Raw genomic sequence first — 21,608 nt, 5'->3', positions numbered from 1 at the left:
GAATAAATTGATTTGACAATAATATTTCGATCATTCGCTCAAAATCAATAAATTATTATTCAGAAATATTATGTGTCACACTATACTACCTAAGTACTACGTCAACACTATTTTGTGCATTAGTACTGGGTATAAAGTGTCAGATTTGCAATGTAGAGAATTTATTTCGCAAATATTTTTTTTATTATAATGGCAACTGTATTGTAAGCTGTCAAAAATAAATATCACATTTTTTTATTATACAGCTAAATAAATAATAAGAAAATATCTTGTTAGACAGGTTTTCGTTATTTAATTTGCAATTTACATACCTGTCAGATTGCGATATTGATTTTAGTTCTAGATCAGTTTTTTTTCAGTGACAGCACAACCGTATCGTGTATACTGTATAGGTATGCCATGTTTTTATTTGTGTTTACCGTTCTATGTACCTAATATGTTTATTTAGAAGTATGTATGTAGTTGTGTGAGCAAAGTTCAACTTCCGATAATTATATTTGATAATCTAGACATATAATAATTCGGTTTCTTCAAAGAGCGTTCAGTTCGTTAAGTGTTCTCTTCTTTTAGACACTCCGCCATGGCTCAAGCATTCGCTCTGTTGAAACGAGGGTTCGCGACGTCGAGTGTGTCTCAAAATATAATTAAAAATGTGACAGTTATCGGCGGTGGGCTTATGGGATCGGGCATTGCACAGGTAAACCTATAGTTCTTATATAAATTATTAATTTATATAATATGATATTCAAAAACAAGGCGACGTTCAGTAATCTTCCTACTGTAAATATAATTTTAGGTAGCCGCCCAGACTGGACACAGTGTTATATTGACCGATGTTAATGGCGATGCCTTAAAGAAAGCTCAGGTTTCGATTCAAACCAACGTAGGCCGAGTTGCGAAAAAGACATTCAAAGATGACTCAGCTGCGGGGGAAAAATTTGTAACTGATACCCTCGCCAGATTGAAAAGCTCCACTGATATTTTGGAGTCCGTGAAGTCAGCAGACCTTGTGGTCGAAGCTATCATTGAGAATATAGAAATCAAACATAAGCTATTCAGTGGTCTCGATGCTGTAAGTACTTATACATTTAAATATTTTAATATAAATTCAATTAAACTACTGTTTGTGCTGTGATACCATGCGATGTGTCTCCAAAAATTTTAATTGCTACTCCAGTGCTTAACAAAAGTCTATGACATGACGTGATGCTCATCTTTATGAATTATTTCCATACCCACATGTCCATCTCCAGCGTTAATGGTTGCATTGCACACTACTTTACATAATTTACCACTCAGCTATAATATTCACCCCTGACACTACGAATTCTCCTGTATGGTTTACCAAAACGCAATACTGTTTTTGAGAATGGCGTCAAGTGTAAAGCGCTACCCACATTGAGGTGCATGTCGCCTACTGTCACGCTGTCGCGGTGAAAATTTAGTCTATGGTTTCGTCATTTTGCAGAATATTTTGAAAGGAGGTGGGGGGAAATAATAATGGTATAAGTACTATTAAAAAAACTTCTTAATTCAACTTTTTAGATTGCTCCAGCGCACACAATATTTGCTTCCAACACGTCATCTTTATCAATTGGTGAAATCGCATCTGTTGTTAAAAGGAAAGATAGGTAATGTTGTCATTTTTTTTATATCTCAAACAATTTTCTTGTATAGATCTACCATCATAAATTGGCATTTCAGCGAGGGCGCTAGTATGACATTGAGAATGTTGCCATAACTAACAAAAAATGGTAATTTATAATTTTTTATTGGTAGTAGATATAGGTACAAATATTATTAAAATAAAAAATTAACACAATCAAAATAAAAACGTGTTACTTCTTTTATAACCATGAGGAAGAAATGCATAGTTGGAAAAATCAGAAATTGGAAAATATAAAGTAGTACAGGAGGACCTCGACTTTCGCACATAATTGGTTCCTGAAAAGGTGTGCGAATGTTGAATGTTCGAAAGTAGAGGGAAGTAAAAAAAAAATTAATTGTGTGTATTTTGAAATATGTATTTATCAAGTAAATATAAGATGCTTAAGAGACATGTTTAAGTGGGGTTTGCGGATGTTTCCCTTAAAAAGTTATCAAGAGTTAACTGTTTGCCACTATTCTTTTTCTCATTTTAAGTGGTAAATTATTAACTTTACAATATTGCTTAACTGCTGGCACGAAATGTAAAGTGAACCAATCTTTTAATATTAACGCAGTAAACCCAGGCTTTTTTTATCTTTATTTGATTACTGGATACAATTCTTTATCCTTCCCTTTCAATGCACTGGTATTTTCTGGTTGATAAATTAACATTGGCATCAATTTTAAATCACCAGCCAAGTTTCCACCAAGAAGCAATGTCAATCGGTTTTTAGAAGGTTTATGCCCAGGGGCAACTGATTCTTCCTTAGATAAGAATGTACGACTAGGCATTTTTTCCAAAATAAACCTGTGTCATCTACATTAAATATTTGGCTAGAGGAATATTCTCCATCTTCAATAATTTTGGATAATGAGGAAATAAATTCTCCGCGAAAATCAGCCGATTCTCCAGTGAATTTAATATAAACCAACCGTTACTTGCTTGAAAATTGTGTTAGAATCTTCTTTTAATCTAGCCTTCCAATCTCTGTGCAAACTAAGAGCCTTCGCTTGAATAATTGAAATATTCAGAGGGACATCTTTTTGATGTTGGTCGTCGATCCATGATGACAAATATTTTTCCATTTCATCCATAACTATGCCGTGTCTTTTGGAAACAACCTTTAAAGATATATTTCCACAATTTTGAACGTACATAATATAGTAGTAGACCTGTTTGTATCATACGAACGTCCGATTGAAGAAAAAGATTCACCGCAATCAGAACGTCGTGCGAAGTTTATAAGTCCTTGATTTCTCTTTGTTCGTACCTATCAACACTGCAGTTTTTCTGTTTCTCACTCTTGTTTATAAATCTTATTATGTCTTAACTCCACGGCCAGCGCGACGTTTTAAAAAAACGTTTTTTTTTGAAATGTGCGAAATAGCGAATTGTGCGAAAGTCGAACGTTCGTAAGTCGAGGTCCGACTGTATTGTGTATATTTTAGTCATGGAAAAAAATATAATAAAAAAAGCGAAAGTAAATTAAATTAACTCTAAAGACAGTAAAATAGTATCAACATAAATGGAATTTTAAATGAAACCCGATAACTATAAATTACACAAACAATGTAGAAATTATATAACTACTATAATGGTTCAATTCCAGATAGACTATCATCCGATTCTGTGTCACTCTTAGGACCATTTACAGTAAAAATAAAACCAGTCGAGGTCATATTATGGAATTCAAACTTGTAAATGTCAGTTTAATTAATACACTAAATTTCTATATAAATCCGTTTACATACACAAATAATAAGTAAGTATTCATTTATATTGCTATCCGACATTAATTTTTATTTATATCATAACTTTGAACAAAACTTAAAAAAATAAGAAATTACTTGCGTTGTAATATAAATGCAACTTGGTAACACTGAACAACTGTCATGGCGACTGGCCGTTGTATTCCATTATCAATATAAATAATCATTTCGTTTTGTCCTTTTTCGTCATCGCAGAATTGCCATACTTTTAGAATGATGTCTCTGACATTTCCACCAACTGTTTTAGAACTACTTGCCGTTATGCACTATACTTATTTCTTCTGTATTTTCAATAACAAAATATATACCCCGAATCCTGCACGCTGACGTTTCAAAATGTAAACATTTGACTCAGTCTGGAATAAATTTGTCATAACGCCCAATCGCCCGGAGTTATTTTCGGATGTCTACATTAATTTCTTCGTGGAGACATAATTCGTTGTTGATTATATTAAAATATAGCTTACTTTAAATACTTACCAAATAACTGGTGCTAAGTAGCTATCGAATAATGTCAAATATTAAAAGGTCACATTCGTTTATTAATAATCTAAAATGCTCTTTATGTTTTCAAATGTACAAACAATAAAAATCTTGCGAGCAAGAAAAACAGCGTACCTACCTAAATTAGCAACAAACACTCATTCGATTATAAAATACTATATCAAATATAAAATTATGTATTAGGTACATTCCTTATTTAAAAGGAAAAAGCATTTTTCACTTGTTGATCTCTTTTTTTAATAGGTAGGTATATTTTATTTATCAACACTAAATATAATGTGATTTTGATATTTTGACGCCATGAGAGCTAAATAAACGCAAGCGCAATCCACAATTCGAGAAACATGTTGTAAAATTAAATGGCATTTGTGACAAATTTATCCTCGATAGACAATTTTAGTTTCAAATTCGACCGGCTGCCAATTTACGATGGTAAATCTATACCTTTAAGTTGTACAAACATCATGCCTACATCGTTTTTATTTGACTCTTAATTTTCCTAAAGAAGTACAACAATGTTTTTTATTTTCTTACATTCAGTGCATTCGTTCAATGCTCATCATTAATTATTGAGATTGTAGTATTTAATACTTTGGTCTTTTAGGTTCGGCGGTCTGCATTTCTTCAACCCCGTCCCTGTGATGAAACTTCTAGAGGTGGTCCGCACACCTGAGATTTCTGAGGAGGTATACCAAGCCTTGATGGCGTGGGGTAAAGCTATCGGTAAAACATGCATCACATGCAAAGACACTCCCGGATTCGTTGTCAATAGGCTTCTCGTTCCTTACATGGGGGAGGCTGTTCGTCTTTTAGAAAGAGGTCAGAACAGAAACTAATATAGTTTTAATTTCCTAATATAGTTTTTTTTATATAAATATGATATTCTTATGAGTGTACGAATAAACTCAAATATTCATAAAACTAGTTTGGTAAAGTAACCTGATACCTAGTAGGTACATATTTAAGCGAACTTCCACATACAAACTCAACGCAACCACAATTCATCAACTGTGTATATGTAATTTACTTGACAATCACAAAATATAACTTAATATACTGACAGAGTTGTTTCAACATTAGGTAAAATAGTTTGCCTGTAACTAAATTAGTAAAAATACTACACACTTGAGGCTTTTTGTTGCACTTAGTGATATTGTCATCTGTCAAATGTAAAGCACGATAATGGCTGACGATCGTAGTAACATCTTTTTCATCCAAGAGATTGATAAATATCCTTGCAACAATAAATGCGCTGGATGTCAATGTTATTATCTATGATTGGCAAATGCACCCAATATTTCCGCTTTCTTTTATTTGTCAAAATCACTGCTTGTGTTATGTCTGATGACATTTAGCCTGCTTGAATGTTTGACAGTTGAGTCGAAGCTGAAAAAGTCTTTATGCGAGTACGGGTAAGCAATTTTGCCGATTATTCTGAGTTGACATTGAATTGAGGCCACATTGATTCTATGCGACGTGTGCTACAATTACATTATATGGAATGGTTATCTCGCTTCATATGTACAGGTAACCCCGCACAGGTTGATCGCGGGAATTACGTTTTGAACACTGTTGTGATAAGCAAAATTTTGTGATCAACAGGGATTAAAGGAAAACAATTAAAAATGTGTAAACACTTCTTAATAAAATAAACGTCATACATAAAATAAAAGCTATATGTCTATGCAATAAACTGAAAAAATAACATTCATTTTGTTCCGTGTTGCAAAAAAGAATCTATCTTACCATGCTTGGCTTGTTTGTGCTTATTATGTAACTATTATTAATTATTAATTAATTATTATTATGTACTAAAGATAATGTTCACAAATAAACCACCTAGTGGATGACTATCATAATATTATATTTTTTTTAATTATATATTTTCTTTTAGGTTTCAAGTAAATAATATCATTTTTTTAGTGACACCACTGATTGTTACATAAATCATAAAAACACAACTTTGTAATCATAAATATCAAATATGAAATCTGTCATGGAAAAATTATGCTGAAATATGAAAGAAAACATGCAATTAATTATTTATTACTAATTTTAATATTTGTTATAAAATGTGTCACCATAATCTCTTGTCAAACTTTATCTATTTTGAACTTTGCTCGCTTTTGCATATTGACAATAATTCTACTGTTATCTAATTAACTAGTTATACCCTTTAAACCTGAACATTTTAAGTATACCACTATACAGTTATACATAGACAGAAGGTGGTATATTACACAATTTGAAGCGCTTACTTTCAAAAGCGGCTAAAATAGTTTTTCGAGTATTTTGAGTTGGATATATATTTTAATAAATATATTTGTCTACCATAGTATCGTCTGAGTTTTAATTTCAAAACTCGCTAAATACGTCGATATTAATTATTAAAAATCTACCTTAGTTTCATCGGCTAAAACGGTAGTAAAGATAGATAAATTGAAATGACGTATCAATTTATCTCAAAATTGCATAAAACTGTTTAAGCCGCTATTGAAAGTAAGCGCTTCATATGTATGTTGATAATTATTTACTTATATCTTTAATTAGATTTGTAGAAACACCCAAGTTTTGAGAAAATAATATAAATGTATTGTGTCTCACCTGAAATCTAACTCGGAGCCTTTGAATGAGATGCCACTATGTTACGCATTGAACTATATTTTTTAAATGAAATTCATTATAAAATTACTAATTGATCACCCCTGATTCACCAATAAGTACAACATATTTACAATGATGATTAATTTCTGTTATTGGAATAATTTATTGTTTATTGGCGAGTTTGTTGATCAAACTTTGGTTTGTGCGACAGCATTAATGTAATTATGCGAACTTTGCTCTCACATTATTTTCTAGCAGTAAAGGCCCATAGTTTTATTTTACATATTTAAACCCATTAGCAATTAATTGATATGATGCACTTAATATTATTAAATATAATAATATAATTAAATTTCATCATAATAAAACTAATAAATATTAACATTTAACAACTGTTCATTAATTTGTTTCTGTGATATCATATATTAGCAGAACCTCTTTATCGTGTGTCCACTGTGAGTTGGCATGGTGTCTTTTTTTAATCCATATAATAATATGTTATATTTGGTCCTAATCCCACCCAAAATGTCAAATTCACAATGTGTATTTTTGGAAACAAGGCATGGAGCCAAGAGTTTGGGTGAATGGATAACAACCAACCATTGTAAAAAAAAATGTTATGCAACTGGAACTTAACGTTTTTCTTCTGCACAGAGTCCTTCCAAAGTCTCTTGGATATTACATTCAATGAAGTCCTAATCAATTTCTTGCTCTCGAACATCGGCAAATCGTGATATTTTGCTAAACATTCTTTATCAAGCAATTTTTTTTTATATACACAGGTGATGCTTCTGCAAGGGATATTGATATTGCGATGAAGTTAGGTGCGGGTTATCCGATGGGACCTCTTGAGTTGGCCGATTATGTCGGCCATGACACGACAAAAGCAATCATTGACGGCTGGCACAAAAAATTCCCTGACAACCCTCTGTTCAAACCGATTCCCTTGTTGGATAAACTTGTTGCTGAAGGAAAATTAGGAAACAAAACCGGCGAAGGATTCTACAACCATAAAAAATAATACTCTCGCTTTTACTTTAAAAAAACGTTACAAAAATGATACTCTTTGCAATTCACTTATTAGCATTTTAAATTAAATAAATCATTAATCGACTCATACAAAATAAAGAATAATTATTGTCATCATTAAAAATACTCTTGAATGTTTTTATCCAGATATATTTAAGAATTTAATTTTTTATCCTATAATATTATGAAATATACTATTTTTATAATGTTATTTGATTGTTTTATTTATTGTTTTGCTTGTTGAATAAATTGAGTTGCGGAAGATTGAGCAAATACAAGCGCACTGGTGACCGAGTTGAGTAAATTGATTTCAAAGTTAAATGTGTGATTGTAAATTCTACATAACTGTTTTCAACATTCTGTAAATGAGGTCAAGTTCTCAAATGATCCAAGAAAAAGAAATTGATATTTCATCTTGTTTATTAATCTTTTTAGTATTTTCTTGTTGGCTGTTTCCTCATGGTTGAGGATTGTGGCCACCTTGAAATTCCATCATCTTTAGAGCGACCAAGACTTTCCACCCCTCTCGGTCCTCTGTTTCTCTCAGGGCAGAGTGAAGGCTGTCCTCGGTGAGCTCCTTCACTTGGTAGTTACAGCGCGCCTTCCCTAGAGGCTACCCAAAATCACCAGTCTCTAGGTTATCCAATCTGCGCCAACAATATACCAAAAAAACTGAGAATCTATCTCAGACATATCGTTGAGAGCCGTTCCTTTATCTGTAGTCTCTGAATGATTGACTAATTTGTCCTGTGCTCTGAAACATTTGGCGCCAACACCACATTTTGAAAGCATCAATTGCCTTTCACCTTGCCCTCAGGGTCCGTCACTCGACACCGTACATGGAGAACACTAATGTTTGCACAAGCATAATTTTTGTGGCTATTAAAATTCCCTAATCCTTCCATATGCTGGTATGACATGACATCACATTTTATGCAATCTGTATGATTAGTATTTTAAGGAGTACAAATCTGACCAAAATATTTAAATTATAGACCAATTTCTATATCAAGTCTTCTACATCATCGCGCTACATGTGCTGATACTGTTATGTCATGTGGATTTTGGGCGTTGATACTGTCACGTCACATGCTCTTTGTGTGTTGACTTGTCATTGCAGATACTCTATATTTGAAATAATGCTCTTTGTCTGCTTCCGCAAAGGTTTAGGCATTGTAATGTTAATAAAACTCCGCGCTATATCGAACACAAATTGAACTATGTCGAGAGTAATTGCAGAGGGAAGGTTTTAATTTCAAAAACGACTGTAGTGACATAGTTTTTGATATAGAAGTTGCATTATACATACGTTGATTGTAAAATAATTTATATACACTGGAATCCATGGAATATAATCTAATTTTGTAACAAAAATTATTATAACTTTTCATACAAAGCAGTTGGATGTTTAAATTCTGTTTCACACGTAAATAGGTATGTGGTGTTGTGAAAACCGCTCATAATTATATGGCACTTGTATTTGTTCAATCCAATGTCCCTCAATTATTTTCTAATGTCGCTTGTGAGTTAACCGAACTTTTTTTTATATACATTTAAAATGCAACTATATTTCGTATGGAATTTGGCATATTATAGTATTTATAAACAAATACATCTCGTATCAGTGTATGTGTCGAATACGCCATAATGCGGCATCATTTTACACGTATATAGAATGCAAAATACTGTTGGGAATTTTGTGCAGCATTTATATTAAAAAAGTAGTAAAAAATTAACCTATCTGGAATATGAAAAAGATATGACTAATTGCCACTTCGTTAGTTTTGAACAAGAGGGGTCTGTCCGCCAAAACAAACTGTTCGGGAAGAAATTTTTTATAGCATTATGAATTAATGATATTGCTATCTTTTAGTCATTAAATTGAGCATTGTCATCGGTCTATCAATTTTATTTTGATCGAAAATGTGTATACATAATCGTTTGGAGCCTTCATATTATCATCATTGCACCTTTATGACCAGTTTCATGGATACTTCATTAAATAAAGTTCTTGCACCAATAATGTTTTAATAAATTTAATTCAACAAAACCTTCCTCAAAACCGGCTATGTGTACATCAAGTTAATTTGTGAGGTGATTCCTTCGAATAAAAACAACTGTGTGATATGAATACTTTTTGCGCCTTTTAATCAACTAAAATATAATCAAATTAACATTTTTGAAATGTAGGATAACAATATCGATTATTAATCTGGAATTGTAAAAAGTATTTTTTTACAATGCATGTTAGCACATTCATTATATTGTAGTGAACAGTAATTACAATAATTTTCCACTATCATATTAATATAGCCACGATGGCCGCGCGGCTTAAGCGTTGGCCTATAGCGATGTGGGTCCCAGGCTCGAATCCTGGGTCCGACAAATACACATATTGTTTTTCAATTTGTGTATGAGTCAGAGTATGGACCTAATAGCTTGAGCAAGTGGCTGACATCCATTTCTCGTAAAAACAAAATCTATTAATTAAAACCTCCACTCTGTGGAGGCCCATATGATCTTATTAGAATCGGATGTGACCGGAAAATATTTTATAATTCACGATGATAGAATGGTCACCAGCGAAAACAGCATAATATTAATTCATACAGGTTCCCGTGTTTAAGTCGGTTTGGTTATGTCAGATATACCTAGTATTTGCGTCAATGTGATGCAAACGCGCCATCTTGCAGCACCGTGTGTCTAAGCCCTTAGAGCAGTGACAGGGAATAGACAGCCACAAAATCATCATAACCGATAACGGATATGGCACAAAAAGAAGAGAGATATGAAATTTAAATTTTGGTAGGTTTTTAAATATAGCTTGATTATTTAAGTACTTCATTGACAATTTACATAAAATATCTTTTTATAATTCGAGACAATAGATAAAATTCCAGCGAAAACAACATATTGTATTCATACCTATATTGTTTTCTTAAGAAATATTATTTTCAATCGACTTTGTTTCTAAGTTTTGTACTATTCCATTAGAGTCGTTTTTTTGCGACCCGGGTTTCGCCTTTCGGCTTCTTTAGGCACTATGCGCACTCACCAATGGTAAATGCACACTGACAATGAATACAGTTAATTCTCGCATATGTAAAAAGAAGGTAAAAATCTTATTATGAAAACAAACTTTGAAAATTTCAAGTATTTGTAAAAACCCGTAAGATACATTTGATATTTACCCTCCATTAAGTTATACATTCTAATTAATTTTATTAATACGTTCAGTTGTACTATTAAATAAAACAAATAAACAGTGTTAAGGTATAATATTTTGTATATTTTTCAGTATTGGTTGCTATGATCCGCTACCATAAAGCATCACTATCAGAATGCAAGCATTAATCAGGCGGAATTTGGTTTTAACTGAGTACAGGTATTAGTCCTTGACATTCCCATATCAAACTCAATGTTGCTCCAACCATTCCCAATCGCAGTTTATCATTTTTCGAAATGTCGTATCCCGTATTGTGCATGTCAAGGTATGTAAAACTCTGGACACTATTGATGTTTTGTCCATCGATAATCAGGGGAAAATCTGGATCGGAGGTACTTTTGCATAAAAACTTCACTGTTGATTTTTAAACCAATATGAGATAAATTGCTCTACAACCCACGAATTTTCTTTTCAATGCCCATGATTGAGTTTTGAGGACTTAAAAAATCGTAAGGAGTGCAGTGCATTTGCATTTGCTTGGTGTTGGAGCAGCTGCTACTAACTGTAGGTAATACGCATAATGAAAATAAAACATTAAAGCCAGTTGTGAAATGGTAAACTATTGCATTGTTTAATCTATTATTAAACCTATAAATAAGAATTGTAATGGTATTATTTTCAACATACAATTTCAGTGGTGTATTGTAACACTGCCACGCATTTGTTCAAAATAATGTATGTTTGGTTACGTTTTATGCTTATTTTTTTGTGCTTACAGTGCACATGCGTAAATTATGTAAAATTTTCGTCCGCCGCACATATCAGGGCCAGTCCTATCAAGCATGAGGTCCGATTAGAGCATGTCCGCGAGCCCCCCAGGTACAATGTAACAATTTTACTAAATATTTTGATAATTCATTCTTGCCTTTCTATTGACAAAATCTTTCAGATTTTTATTTTGAGTTTTGAGAAAATTGTGAGGTTGTTGAGTAGTTGGAGTTCTCGTAATCCGTCGTCAACCTCCGACTTGTTTTTATCAACATTTAACATAGACATAATACTAAGATTACAGTAAATGAAGTCGGCATTAAACTTCTCAGTGAAATAAATACAATAACAAAATACTAAAGACTGCCTTTATTCGCATATCAATATTGTTTCATACTGCATTTCTTTCCTATGACGCCAAGTGGCTCAATCTGAATATTATGAAATGGGTAGGTAGTGGTTCTGAATTTAAGTCGCAGGAATATTACAGTAAAATTTTTCCAACAATTCTATCATTCTACTATGTATGAACCCCGAGTTTTAAATGTTTTACTAAATATTATATTTCATTACGATTAGAAATGAACATGTCTTTTTTTAAATTCTTTCAATTGCCGTAAAACCAGGCCTGATTATTATCATGTATCATGAAAAAGTCAATCTCAGTTATTATTTTACATTAACTAAGTATATTATTTCATTATTATTCCAAAATACTCAAATAAACATTATCTTGCATAACAATTTATATCATATTATGTCTATCAATATTTAACATTGTTGGCTCTAAAAGTTATTATTCATAACACAAAACTAGATATTGTGATTATAGACAAATCTGGAATCTTTTTTTGACAAGTCTAAAAATAAAAGACTAAAGATTCGCTTATTCAAACAGTTTGTCAAAGATGGTGATCAGCGAACTGCAGGATGAAGTGCAATAGGTAGTTAATAATAGGCATAAAGGAACTGCTCTTTACTTACCAACATGTTAACCTGATTTTTTCGTTACCCATCTATTTTATTATCTTGACATGACTGTATGTTTATTACCCGAAACATATTTTATTACTAAATTATAATGTTTTTCTCTTAGCCCATATGCTACGAATTTTGTGTGTATAAAACCAATGTGAAAATACAAACCTGTGAGGTTTTTAATTTTGTCTACTGTTCTAACTACATATTGAGTCCTGAGCTTCAAATTCTGGCTGTGGTGAGACTTCAAAAGTAGAGATGTGCTGTGTGAAAATATTAACGCCAATATTAACTGAATTTGATAAACATTTCATTCGCATATCAAATAGTTAATTTTATCGTAACGGGGTAGAGCACGAATGACATAACTGGTAAAGCACGTTAGCTGGAATTCGATGGAAATGGGTTCGAGCCCCCCTCTATATCATTTTTTTTCACAACTATGTTTTTGAAGTGTTCAAAGTTATGTATATTCAATAACAAATGCTACGTTCTTAAAAATAATTTAATTAACTATGTGAAAGTCCATATTCGACATCGATAAACCATTAAAAATTAATTCTGTTATTTAAGTTTGTATTATACTCCTTTTTTTTCAATTTACCTAAGGTTTGAGAACCCGTGATCAAGTATCACACAATATTAACATAAGCGACGTCTTGTGGGATCAGGCAGATCATGCATTGCTAAGACACAGTAAATTACGGAACAAATTGTTAATATTATAATATGTAGGTATCAGTGGCGTGCATTCCATAGATTCTGTAGATGCTCCGCAACCCCATAAATAATCGATAAAGTATTAAGTATGCAATAATATTATATTAGTATTTATTGTGAAAATCGTATGATAAATTTTACTTTTAAACGTTCCATATTCCTAATATTACGAAATATATCAGAACCAACAGACTGTAATAATACATAATATTCATGCTTTATCCACCAACCGCAAGCTTCAATTAATTACAAACTCTAAATAGATAATACTTATGCAGAAAATAATATGTATATAATGTATTTTCAATAGCATCCCTACAAGCAAAAGTCACGCACCCACTGGTAGGTATATAATATATACAATGTCTACCTTAATTTGCTGCACCTTAGCAATGCATGATTTGCCTAATCCCACAAAAGCTTCATATTTATTATTAATTAGGCATTAAAAAAGTTCATAACACTGTTGCACTGTTGGATGACAACAAAAAACCACTGTCAAATTATAAACTTCAAAATGGTGTATTTATTAATTGGTACATAATGATTATTGTATATATTTATTGGCGAACAAAAAAAAAAATTGTAAATCAACATTTTTTACTTGATAATATGCTCGAGCAAAAAGTTGAAAAATCTCTGCACAAAATAACGCAAATATTGTAGCATAATGTTAATCCTAATAGATATTGACAAAAAAGTATCGACTAGTATCATATCGGAAGAAAAGTATTAATACTTTTTTGATGACCCGAACGGCACATACTGTTACTATCCGGTAGGATTTGAAAACCTATGTGAATTGTTATATCGGGATAACCTAACCGAAAAACATCAACTTTGATTCGAAAATTTAGTATTTGTCATGTGATCACTGTTGAAAAAAAGTTTTTAATATATAGATTTATTTATTAATTAATTTATAAATGACGCATGCAAGTATGCAGGATTACGTTTTTGCTTAAAAAATCAAGATAACCTCATCCGAATGCCGCAAGCAGCCCCTCTTTAACCAGGCAGCACGTATTCTTGACTGTAGAGCGCTTGTACACGTGCATGGATTTACTTGCACCAATAGTGTGTATTTTAAACTATCGCGATAATAACTGTTTACACATAAAAGTGCTGACTGTCTCGCCAATCCATTTTTCAAGAGGAAGCGAGACGCGATGTTATCATTAGGGCCCGGATTTGTATGCAACAAAAAACATGGTTATATGCATGCACGTATGCACTTAAAATCAATAAAATATGCACTAAAACCGAAGAAATATGCAGTTAAAAATTTACATTTTTGTGGGAAAAAATTGTAAATACCCACTTTACCCAATATTACTGACAAAAAATCGAATAAACAGTTAATAATTTTTCAACATAATACGATATCAGAACAAAAAACACAAACAAAGAATATAAAGTTAATCATTTACAATTTTCAAAATAGTTTTTTCACAAGTACCTACAAATAATTGAATAATAAATGCAATGTATACCAAACATAACTTAAAAAACAAAAACGACACACTTAACTATTCCTAAATACTATTTTCTGTTTTTCGCCCGAAAAAAAAAATTACATTATTTTTTTCAATATTATGCTCTGGCATTAAATTTTTCCGCATAGGTATCTGTCAGTATTTTGTTTATATGCGGAAAACTACCTCTCAACGTCCACTTGGGCAAACTTTAAATAATAGTGCCCGAGTTGACTTCACTTTTTCCACTGATAAATCCACAGCTCGGAGATGGCATTAAAAATGCAAGTGCATCTAAACTTTCTTCCTTCCTAACTTAGTTATATTTCGATAAAATAATTTAAAAAAACTAAAATTAATTAAAGCTCTAAAATATGCATTTATTTATGAAATATGCACTAATGTCTCAAATATGCTCTAACGTCTCAAATATGCATTTATATGCACAATAAAATTTTATTTTTGGATTCTGTGTCTTTCAAAACAGATTTCTGTGCAACTCTCATAGCTGTGCATACACCCTAACAAAACATGAACTAGCATATAAATCCGGGCCCTAGTTATCATTATTTGGTACTATTTGACAGGTCGTGAAAATCGGTTAACCCCAAAATGAGTCTGCGCGGTTTAGTTCGTTTTTTTATCGGCAGGTACGCTACTATCGTTCTACTGCGCAGGGTGCAGATATTGCACGGTCCAATTGTTGTGTGAAAATTCAGAAGCTTCTGAACTTTTTTGATTCATGCATGCATTCTTGCAATTTGCACGATTAAATGCGTTTACACATGCATTTTTTTGTTATCACCGCGATAATACGTACTGACAGCAGTAAATACATGCACGTGTAAATAGGATATTAAAAACAATAGTAACAATCATGTGTAAATATTGCCATTTTTTTTCCGAAAACTATAGGACTATGTCCTGGGCCGTGTCATTCTATGTTTAAAAGCCGTAATTGTAAGGTTTCTATTTAAATGTAAATTCTTTGCCAAAATAAAAATAAAATATACCTATAATTGTGTGGTATTTTCTGTTTTTGTTTTACATACATTTGCTCCTTCACATTGAAATCTTGTTTTAGTCAGGAAAGTTACCTTGTCCCTAACTCATACATAGGAAACAACATAATCAGAATCAGGCTATCTTTTACATATTGTAAAGTTTAAATGTTTGAGAATCACTGAAAATTGTCCAAATATTTGAATGGTATAGCAATTATATTTAATTTTTATTATCATTTAGAATCGGCCTGACCGGAAAAGTAAATAAGCAGTAAAATGATAACAAAAGATAATGTATTGTCTGCATACATACAATATCTATCTGTCGACAATGAAAATTCAAATAGGTGGCGATTTAACCATGCTCAAATAATAAGTACTAATATTACTGACATTGCATGTTATTTAAAATTTAACTGTCCTTTTCATAGATAGTTAAAAATGTCATATAAGTCTCACACGCTTGTATGATATTTGAAAGCATATTATGTATAGGTAACTTTTATTATTGCCTTTGACTGATAACAAAAAACATAAATTCAATGTGGTTATAAAGAAAACAAACTTATAATAACAAAAGGCTGTATTTGTTGTGTTTTGTATCAGATAAATTGTATTCAGCAGGCACTGTTTGTTATGTGGGAATTTGAGTTCACATTGTCTCTTTGTAAGCAAAGTTTCATTGCCAAATCAATGTCACAATATAAATGATATACAAGAGCTGAATATTTTAATTATCTTCGATCGGTAATACCTATTAAAAACTTAATCCATTTATCGGGAGGATTATCATGATAAATTTATTTATTTTATCAATGTTAAATGATTAAACTTTAATCCCAAAATATATCATATTTTAAACAGTGATTTCTTGTGCGTCTTGACGGCTTGTTAACAAAAATATTAAAAATGAATTCTTTGTAAGTCTATATTATATTTTTATTATATGTATAAGTTTGTTTTCTAATTTAGAAGTACCTATTTGAAGTAAGCGATGGGTCTAAAGATTTTAATTAACAATATATCATTTGGCTTTTTTTAGTGATCAAGCAGCGATGAGTAGAAATAGGGGAGCGAGACTTCGCAGGCACCGGTCTCAGTCGTACAGCCAATACGCCAGCTCGCTGGCAAATGTTCCTGAATCGTTAAGTGTGCTGTTTCCGTCAGTTTCTGTGAGCGGAAATAAATTGCACTGCGATGGAGGAATTGAAAAATTGGATCATCAGGTTGGCGGTCATCAATTTCTTGATGGGAAAAATACTTTAGGTTGTATTTTTGTTTCTACATTACATATTATTATTATTTGATAATTGCTCGTAAAGCATTCTCCACAGTGTATTGACAAGTCACAATAATCTAATGTTCACTTAAATTGGAAGACAACAATGTCACACTCATTTCAGTGAGAAAAATGTGCAATATTGAATCAGAAATAATGAAGACAGTACCTGTAATCAACATCATTTCATTGGACAAGCAGACATTTTATTAATTCTTTTCATCTGAAAACAATGTAAAGGAATGAATGCATTCATGTCCAACCAGACATAAATAAAAGGAAATTTTGTAATGAGTAATGAATAAAATTTCCGGATTGTTACTTGTTTACCTTTTTATGCCATCCGTTTTGTATCATTCTGCGTATTTGCTTTATTTATCTATTGCTTCAGCTTAGTGAAACAATTTTTATTAATTATCTCAAAATAAGGTTTGGTGGGGATTTCACAAAATAGTGATACATTGTTAGTCCATATCAGTGTTTCCCAAATGGGTCCGCATTGAGGGCTCCAAAAGCATTGCTGGTTTTTGTATGATATTATGATATTGAAAATAACTGGCTATAAATATTAAACTTAAAACTTTGTTAGACGGATCAGTTCAGATTAATGTATTTTTTAAAGACGACCATTGCTGCCAATGATTTAAAATTATCGCCATAAAGTAAAGTCCTCATTAAAATTTTTGTCGTAGTTGGATCATAAGTTTCAATTATTATTTGATCGATTAACAAACATTATTATTGTAGTTATTCAAAATTGCACATATTCACAAAATTCAATGAAATATGTTTATCACTTCAAGGAATACAATTTCTCTCTCAACTTTAGAGCAAAATAATTACGACTCTTTCTCAACACTGTTTTATCAAAGAATCCAAACTTGAACTCGTAGAAAAAATGCAACGCAATGCAAGAAAGCAACAAAACAATTTTATTCTTTTTACCTGCGGGTACCTACATGTTTTTTTTGTGTTAAATGGTTTCTTGAATAAAATTAATTGGGAAATAAATGCTGATCTATTTTTTTTTCAGTTTCATTACAACACTAATTTCGCTCAAATTAAATTAACTCAAATAACGGTGGAGGATCCAAACACTCTGGATATTATCTTGTAGCTACATTTTTAAATGAGTAATTTTTTAATAATAGTTATTACATTTACTACATTGTCTTGCCTTATTATAGGTATGCTCAAATCAAGTGATGGATCGATTTTAAAACCAGTTGTCAAACCAGAAACTGGAAATCGTGAAATAAACTTCTATCAACAATTGCAAACGACAAAAGATCCCATGCTTTTAGAGTTTAAAGATTTTACTGCCAATTTCTATGGCACCAGAATGCTGAACGTGGACGGGAAGAAAACTGAATTTCTCATACTGGAGAATTTGACGGAAGGAATGTCAGAACCCTGTGTGCTCGATATCAAAATTGGAAAGCAAACGTGGGATTCCACAGCGCCTCCGGAGAAAATCGAAAAAGAAAAATTGAAATACGCTCAGTGTAAAAGAGATGTCAGTTTTTGTATCCCGGGATTTCAAGTGTACAAATTATCGACTGAACGGTTACACAAGTACAATAAAGAATACGGAAAAAAATTAAACGGCGAATCAGTGACTGATGGTAATTTTTTCTTTAATTACTTTTAACAATCTATTTGGTTCAAAAGATGTCCGTCTCTAACAATAGTAATTTAGCTGATGGAATCTCTACCACAACTCTCAGTCAAAGCTGCAGAATTTTGCAGAAAATATAATTATTATTTATTTAATTTTGGGCGATATACACAAAACTCATTTAAATTGTATCATTAAGATTTTTAAGCAGCAGTCAAGATGTGATGTCAAGAATCAAGTGTATTATAGGCTAGACGATTTAAAAAAATTGTTTTGCGCTCTAGATGGAAATATAACCTTGACAACATGTATCATTGCTATGGAGTAGTGACAGAACGTCTGACTCTGAAATCGAGAATCTTGGGTTAGAATCTAGCGTCTGGCAAATTCACACATTGTTTTTGTCAATGTGTATTTGGATTCAGAGCATGTAAGTGAGTGAGGTTGAGTAAAAGGCTAATCACTCAACTTGTTAGGACTATGCTCTGAACGCAAAGTGTGAGTTTGCCAGATCACGATTCGAACCCGCAATCCACGGCTTCAAAGGCGGACATTCTATCGCTCGTCCATCGCGAGTGCGGAATAGCATTTCTCATTTTAAAAATTGTTAAAAATTCTCCTCGGGAAACAGCCTAGATTCAAGCCGGATTATAGTGACAATGAAATGTATGCATCTTAATTTTTATAGGACTTGATTTTAAGAAGTATAAATTACTATTTTCAGCCCTAAGAATATTCTTGAACGGGGAAGGCCACCACGGAGTTAACCGCGAGCTCTTGATGCAGTTGTTAACAGTATTATGGAAAATTCAAAAATGGGCCCGGAAACAAAAAAGTGTTATCTTATATTCGACATCGTTGCTGGTTATCTATGATTGTAGAAAGTTGCGAAATCTTCACACACATGAGAATAGCAGGTTTGTCGTCTTAACCACAAAAAAATATTGACCATGTAGGGTCTGCTTAAAAGTATTTGTTTTCGTTGTTGTGGTATTAAAAGAAATCGGAGACAATATTTATCACTTTATTATCGATCTGTCTTGTCACTGGTAATAAATAATCCTTAAATTTTCTTTTGATGTTTAGTTCAGTCATTGAAGCCAATCTTCATACGCAGGCAGTGAAATACTTTTAAAATCTACAACTGATACATTATTTTTTCCAGTAAGGTACCAGATCAAGCGAAACCTACGCGACAACGAAGAATATCATTTAACAAGCCGGAGGATTTTTCGGGCACTGGAAATTTTAGCGGTCAATTTTCATTTTCTGGACCAGTGTTTAAGCCTTCCATTCCATTTTTAAGACACAGCTTGTCAAACCCCTCAAATACGTCGACAAACACCAATCAAACATCCTGGTATGACACCGTAAGGAAAATAGGAAGAAGTCAATCCTTCAACGTCAGTTATAGTGATTACTTATCTAAAATTAAGAAAGAGTACCAGTCGACCTTGAAGGAATTGAATGCGACTGAGTCACAATTGAATAATCCATGGTGCAAAGTTAAAATTATTGATTTCGCGCACACTTTCCCAAGCGAGGATGAAACTCTTGACATTAATTACATCGAAGGTATTGATAGTGTTGTAAAAATTTTGGAACATTTTCTAGAGACAAGATAGCAGAATCTGAACATATTGTATACACCCAAAATAATAAATAAATATTGTTTCAATTTATGCATTTTCTATTTACATATAACAGACATATTCAAATGTTCCTCGATATAATAGTTTTTAAAGAAAGCAGTTTTTGTTAACAGGATAATGAACTTTTGATAAGTAGTCTTCATTTTCTCTAGCTTTATAAATATATAATATGGCAACATTTTTTCTCAATAAAATTATCTCCATAAACCTACATAATCCAAATATCGTAGAATTAACAAAATCTTTGTTTCATAAACCATTATAATGAAGTTCTACCATAGAAATGTCCAATAATGTTAATGAAAATGTACAATTCATAATTTTAAAAATGTATGAAAACATAATAAAATTACACAAAGCTATAATAATTTCTGTTTGGACATCTCCAGTCCAGGCCAATGTACGGACTACTACGTATATTGGTTCACAGCGATTACTTAATAAGTGAAACTGCAAATGACATTCAAGTGGTGAAGTCTAGTCTATACAGACGTACATACGCACCCGTAAATAAATTCTACTCCACTCACATTGAATCACCTGTTTGGAACGTATGCATCTGTTTTATAAACCAATTTATATCGTTTCTCAGTTATTTTGTGTCAAATCCATGATTTCAGTAATTTGTATTTCATTGCACGCGTCATATTCTGTGACAAATGTTTATAACGCTAGAATACTCCACCTTAATAATATTATCATGTAATGTCGCAAAAATTGCGGAATAGTCAAAAATGCCAAACAAGTCAACCAAAATAATGATCAAGTGAATAACGCAGAGTAAGGGAGTCAATCGGAGTGGGGCAGCCGAAAGAAAAGGTGGACGGAAAGCGATTCATACATATTCAGACTCATGTCTATAGAATAGAACAAAAGTTTTCTTCTTTACTGTCTATCTATACCAGGTGTCGGCACCATGCCCAACTATTAGGACCCTAAAGTATAGAAGAGAGTATTTTTAACGTTCCGTCTTCAAACAGAGCAATCTACACAGGAAATAATAGTCACTCTGGTGACCACACGAAATTGACAATATGACAATAATATCTTACATAATTTGCGATCCCGATTTTTCGAACAATCTAACAAGAGTCTAACCACTTTAACCCCACACCTATTTCATTCACTGTCATTACTTCTTAAAGATGCACTTAACTAAGACCAATAAAATTTTTCACACGTTGACATGAGGTATACAAAGTCCAGTTTATTGCCCCAAACGACGTAAACCTAACCTAAGTTTCAAATTCTACTGGAATGTTTGTTGTGCCTACGCGTAAATTTGATTGTATTCTGGGTGCCTTTTTGTGTAATGATTTATTAGGACGCACTCCCTAAAAGCCTAAAAGAACTGTTAATGTACATTTTAAACATATTATATTGTTTTCGCGTTC

The 21,608-nt window shown here is 32.2% G+C and overlaps 1 protein-coding gene across 4 annotated transcripts; it reads left to right on the top strand.

Annotated features, from left to right (window-relative positions):
* The first annotated feature begins 335 nt into the window (after nucleotides 1-335).
* On the top strand, nucleotides 336-20,240 carry LOC147068285 (hydroxyacyl-coenzyme A dehydrogenase, mitochondrial-like). Of its 4 annotated transcripts, XM_085953242.1 has the most exons (6): nucleotides 336-392; nucleotides 571-697; nucleotides 797-1,072; nucleotides 1,546-1,631; nucleotides 4,526-4,740; nucleotides 7,308-7,765. In XM_085953242.1, exons 2-6 carry the CDS (start codon nucleotides 581-583, stop codon nucleotides 7,544-7,546), a joined length of 933 nt encoding a protein of 310 aa, XP_085809368.1. In that variant the 5' UTR covers nucleotides 336-392; nucleotides 571-580; the 3' UTR covers nucleotides 7,547-7,765. The 4 variants fall into 4 exon arrangements, with proteins under 4 accessions (XP_085809368.1, XP_085809366.1, XP_085809367.1 ...); XM_085953240.1 differs by lacking the exons at nucleotides 571-697; nucleotides 797-1,072; nucleotides 1,546-1,631; nucleotides 4,526-4,740; nucleotides 7,308-7,765 and adding exons at nucleotides 16,708-16,931; nucleotides 18,132-18,569; nucleotides 19,287-19,479; nucleotides 19,728-20,240; XM_085953241.1 differs by having other exon boundaries at nucleotides 336-697.
* Nucleotides 20,241-21,608: the final 1,368 nt, after the last annotated feature.

Source organism: Rhyacophila brunnea, unplaced genomic scaffold, assembly GCF_057557595.1.
Source record: "Rhyacophila brunnea isolate RB1 unplaced genomic scaffold, BYU_Rbru_1.0 scaffold_3, whole genome shotgun sequence".
NCBI classification, from domain to species: Eukaryota; Metazoa; Arthropoda; class Insecta; order Trichoptera; family Rhyacophilidae; genus Rhyacophila; species Rhyacophila brunnea.
Note: the sequence above shows the minus strand (reverse complement) of the source record. Positions and strands in the feature narration are given on the sequence as shown.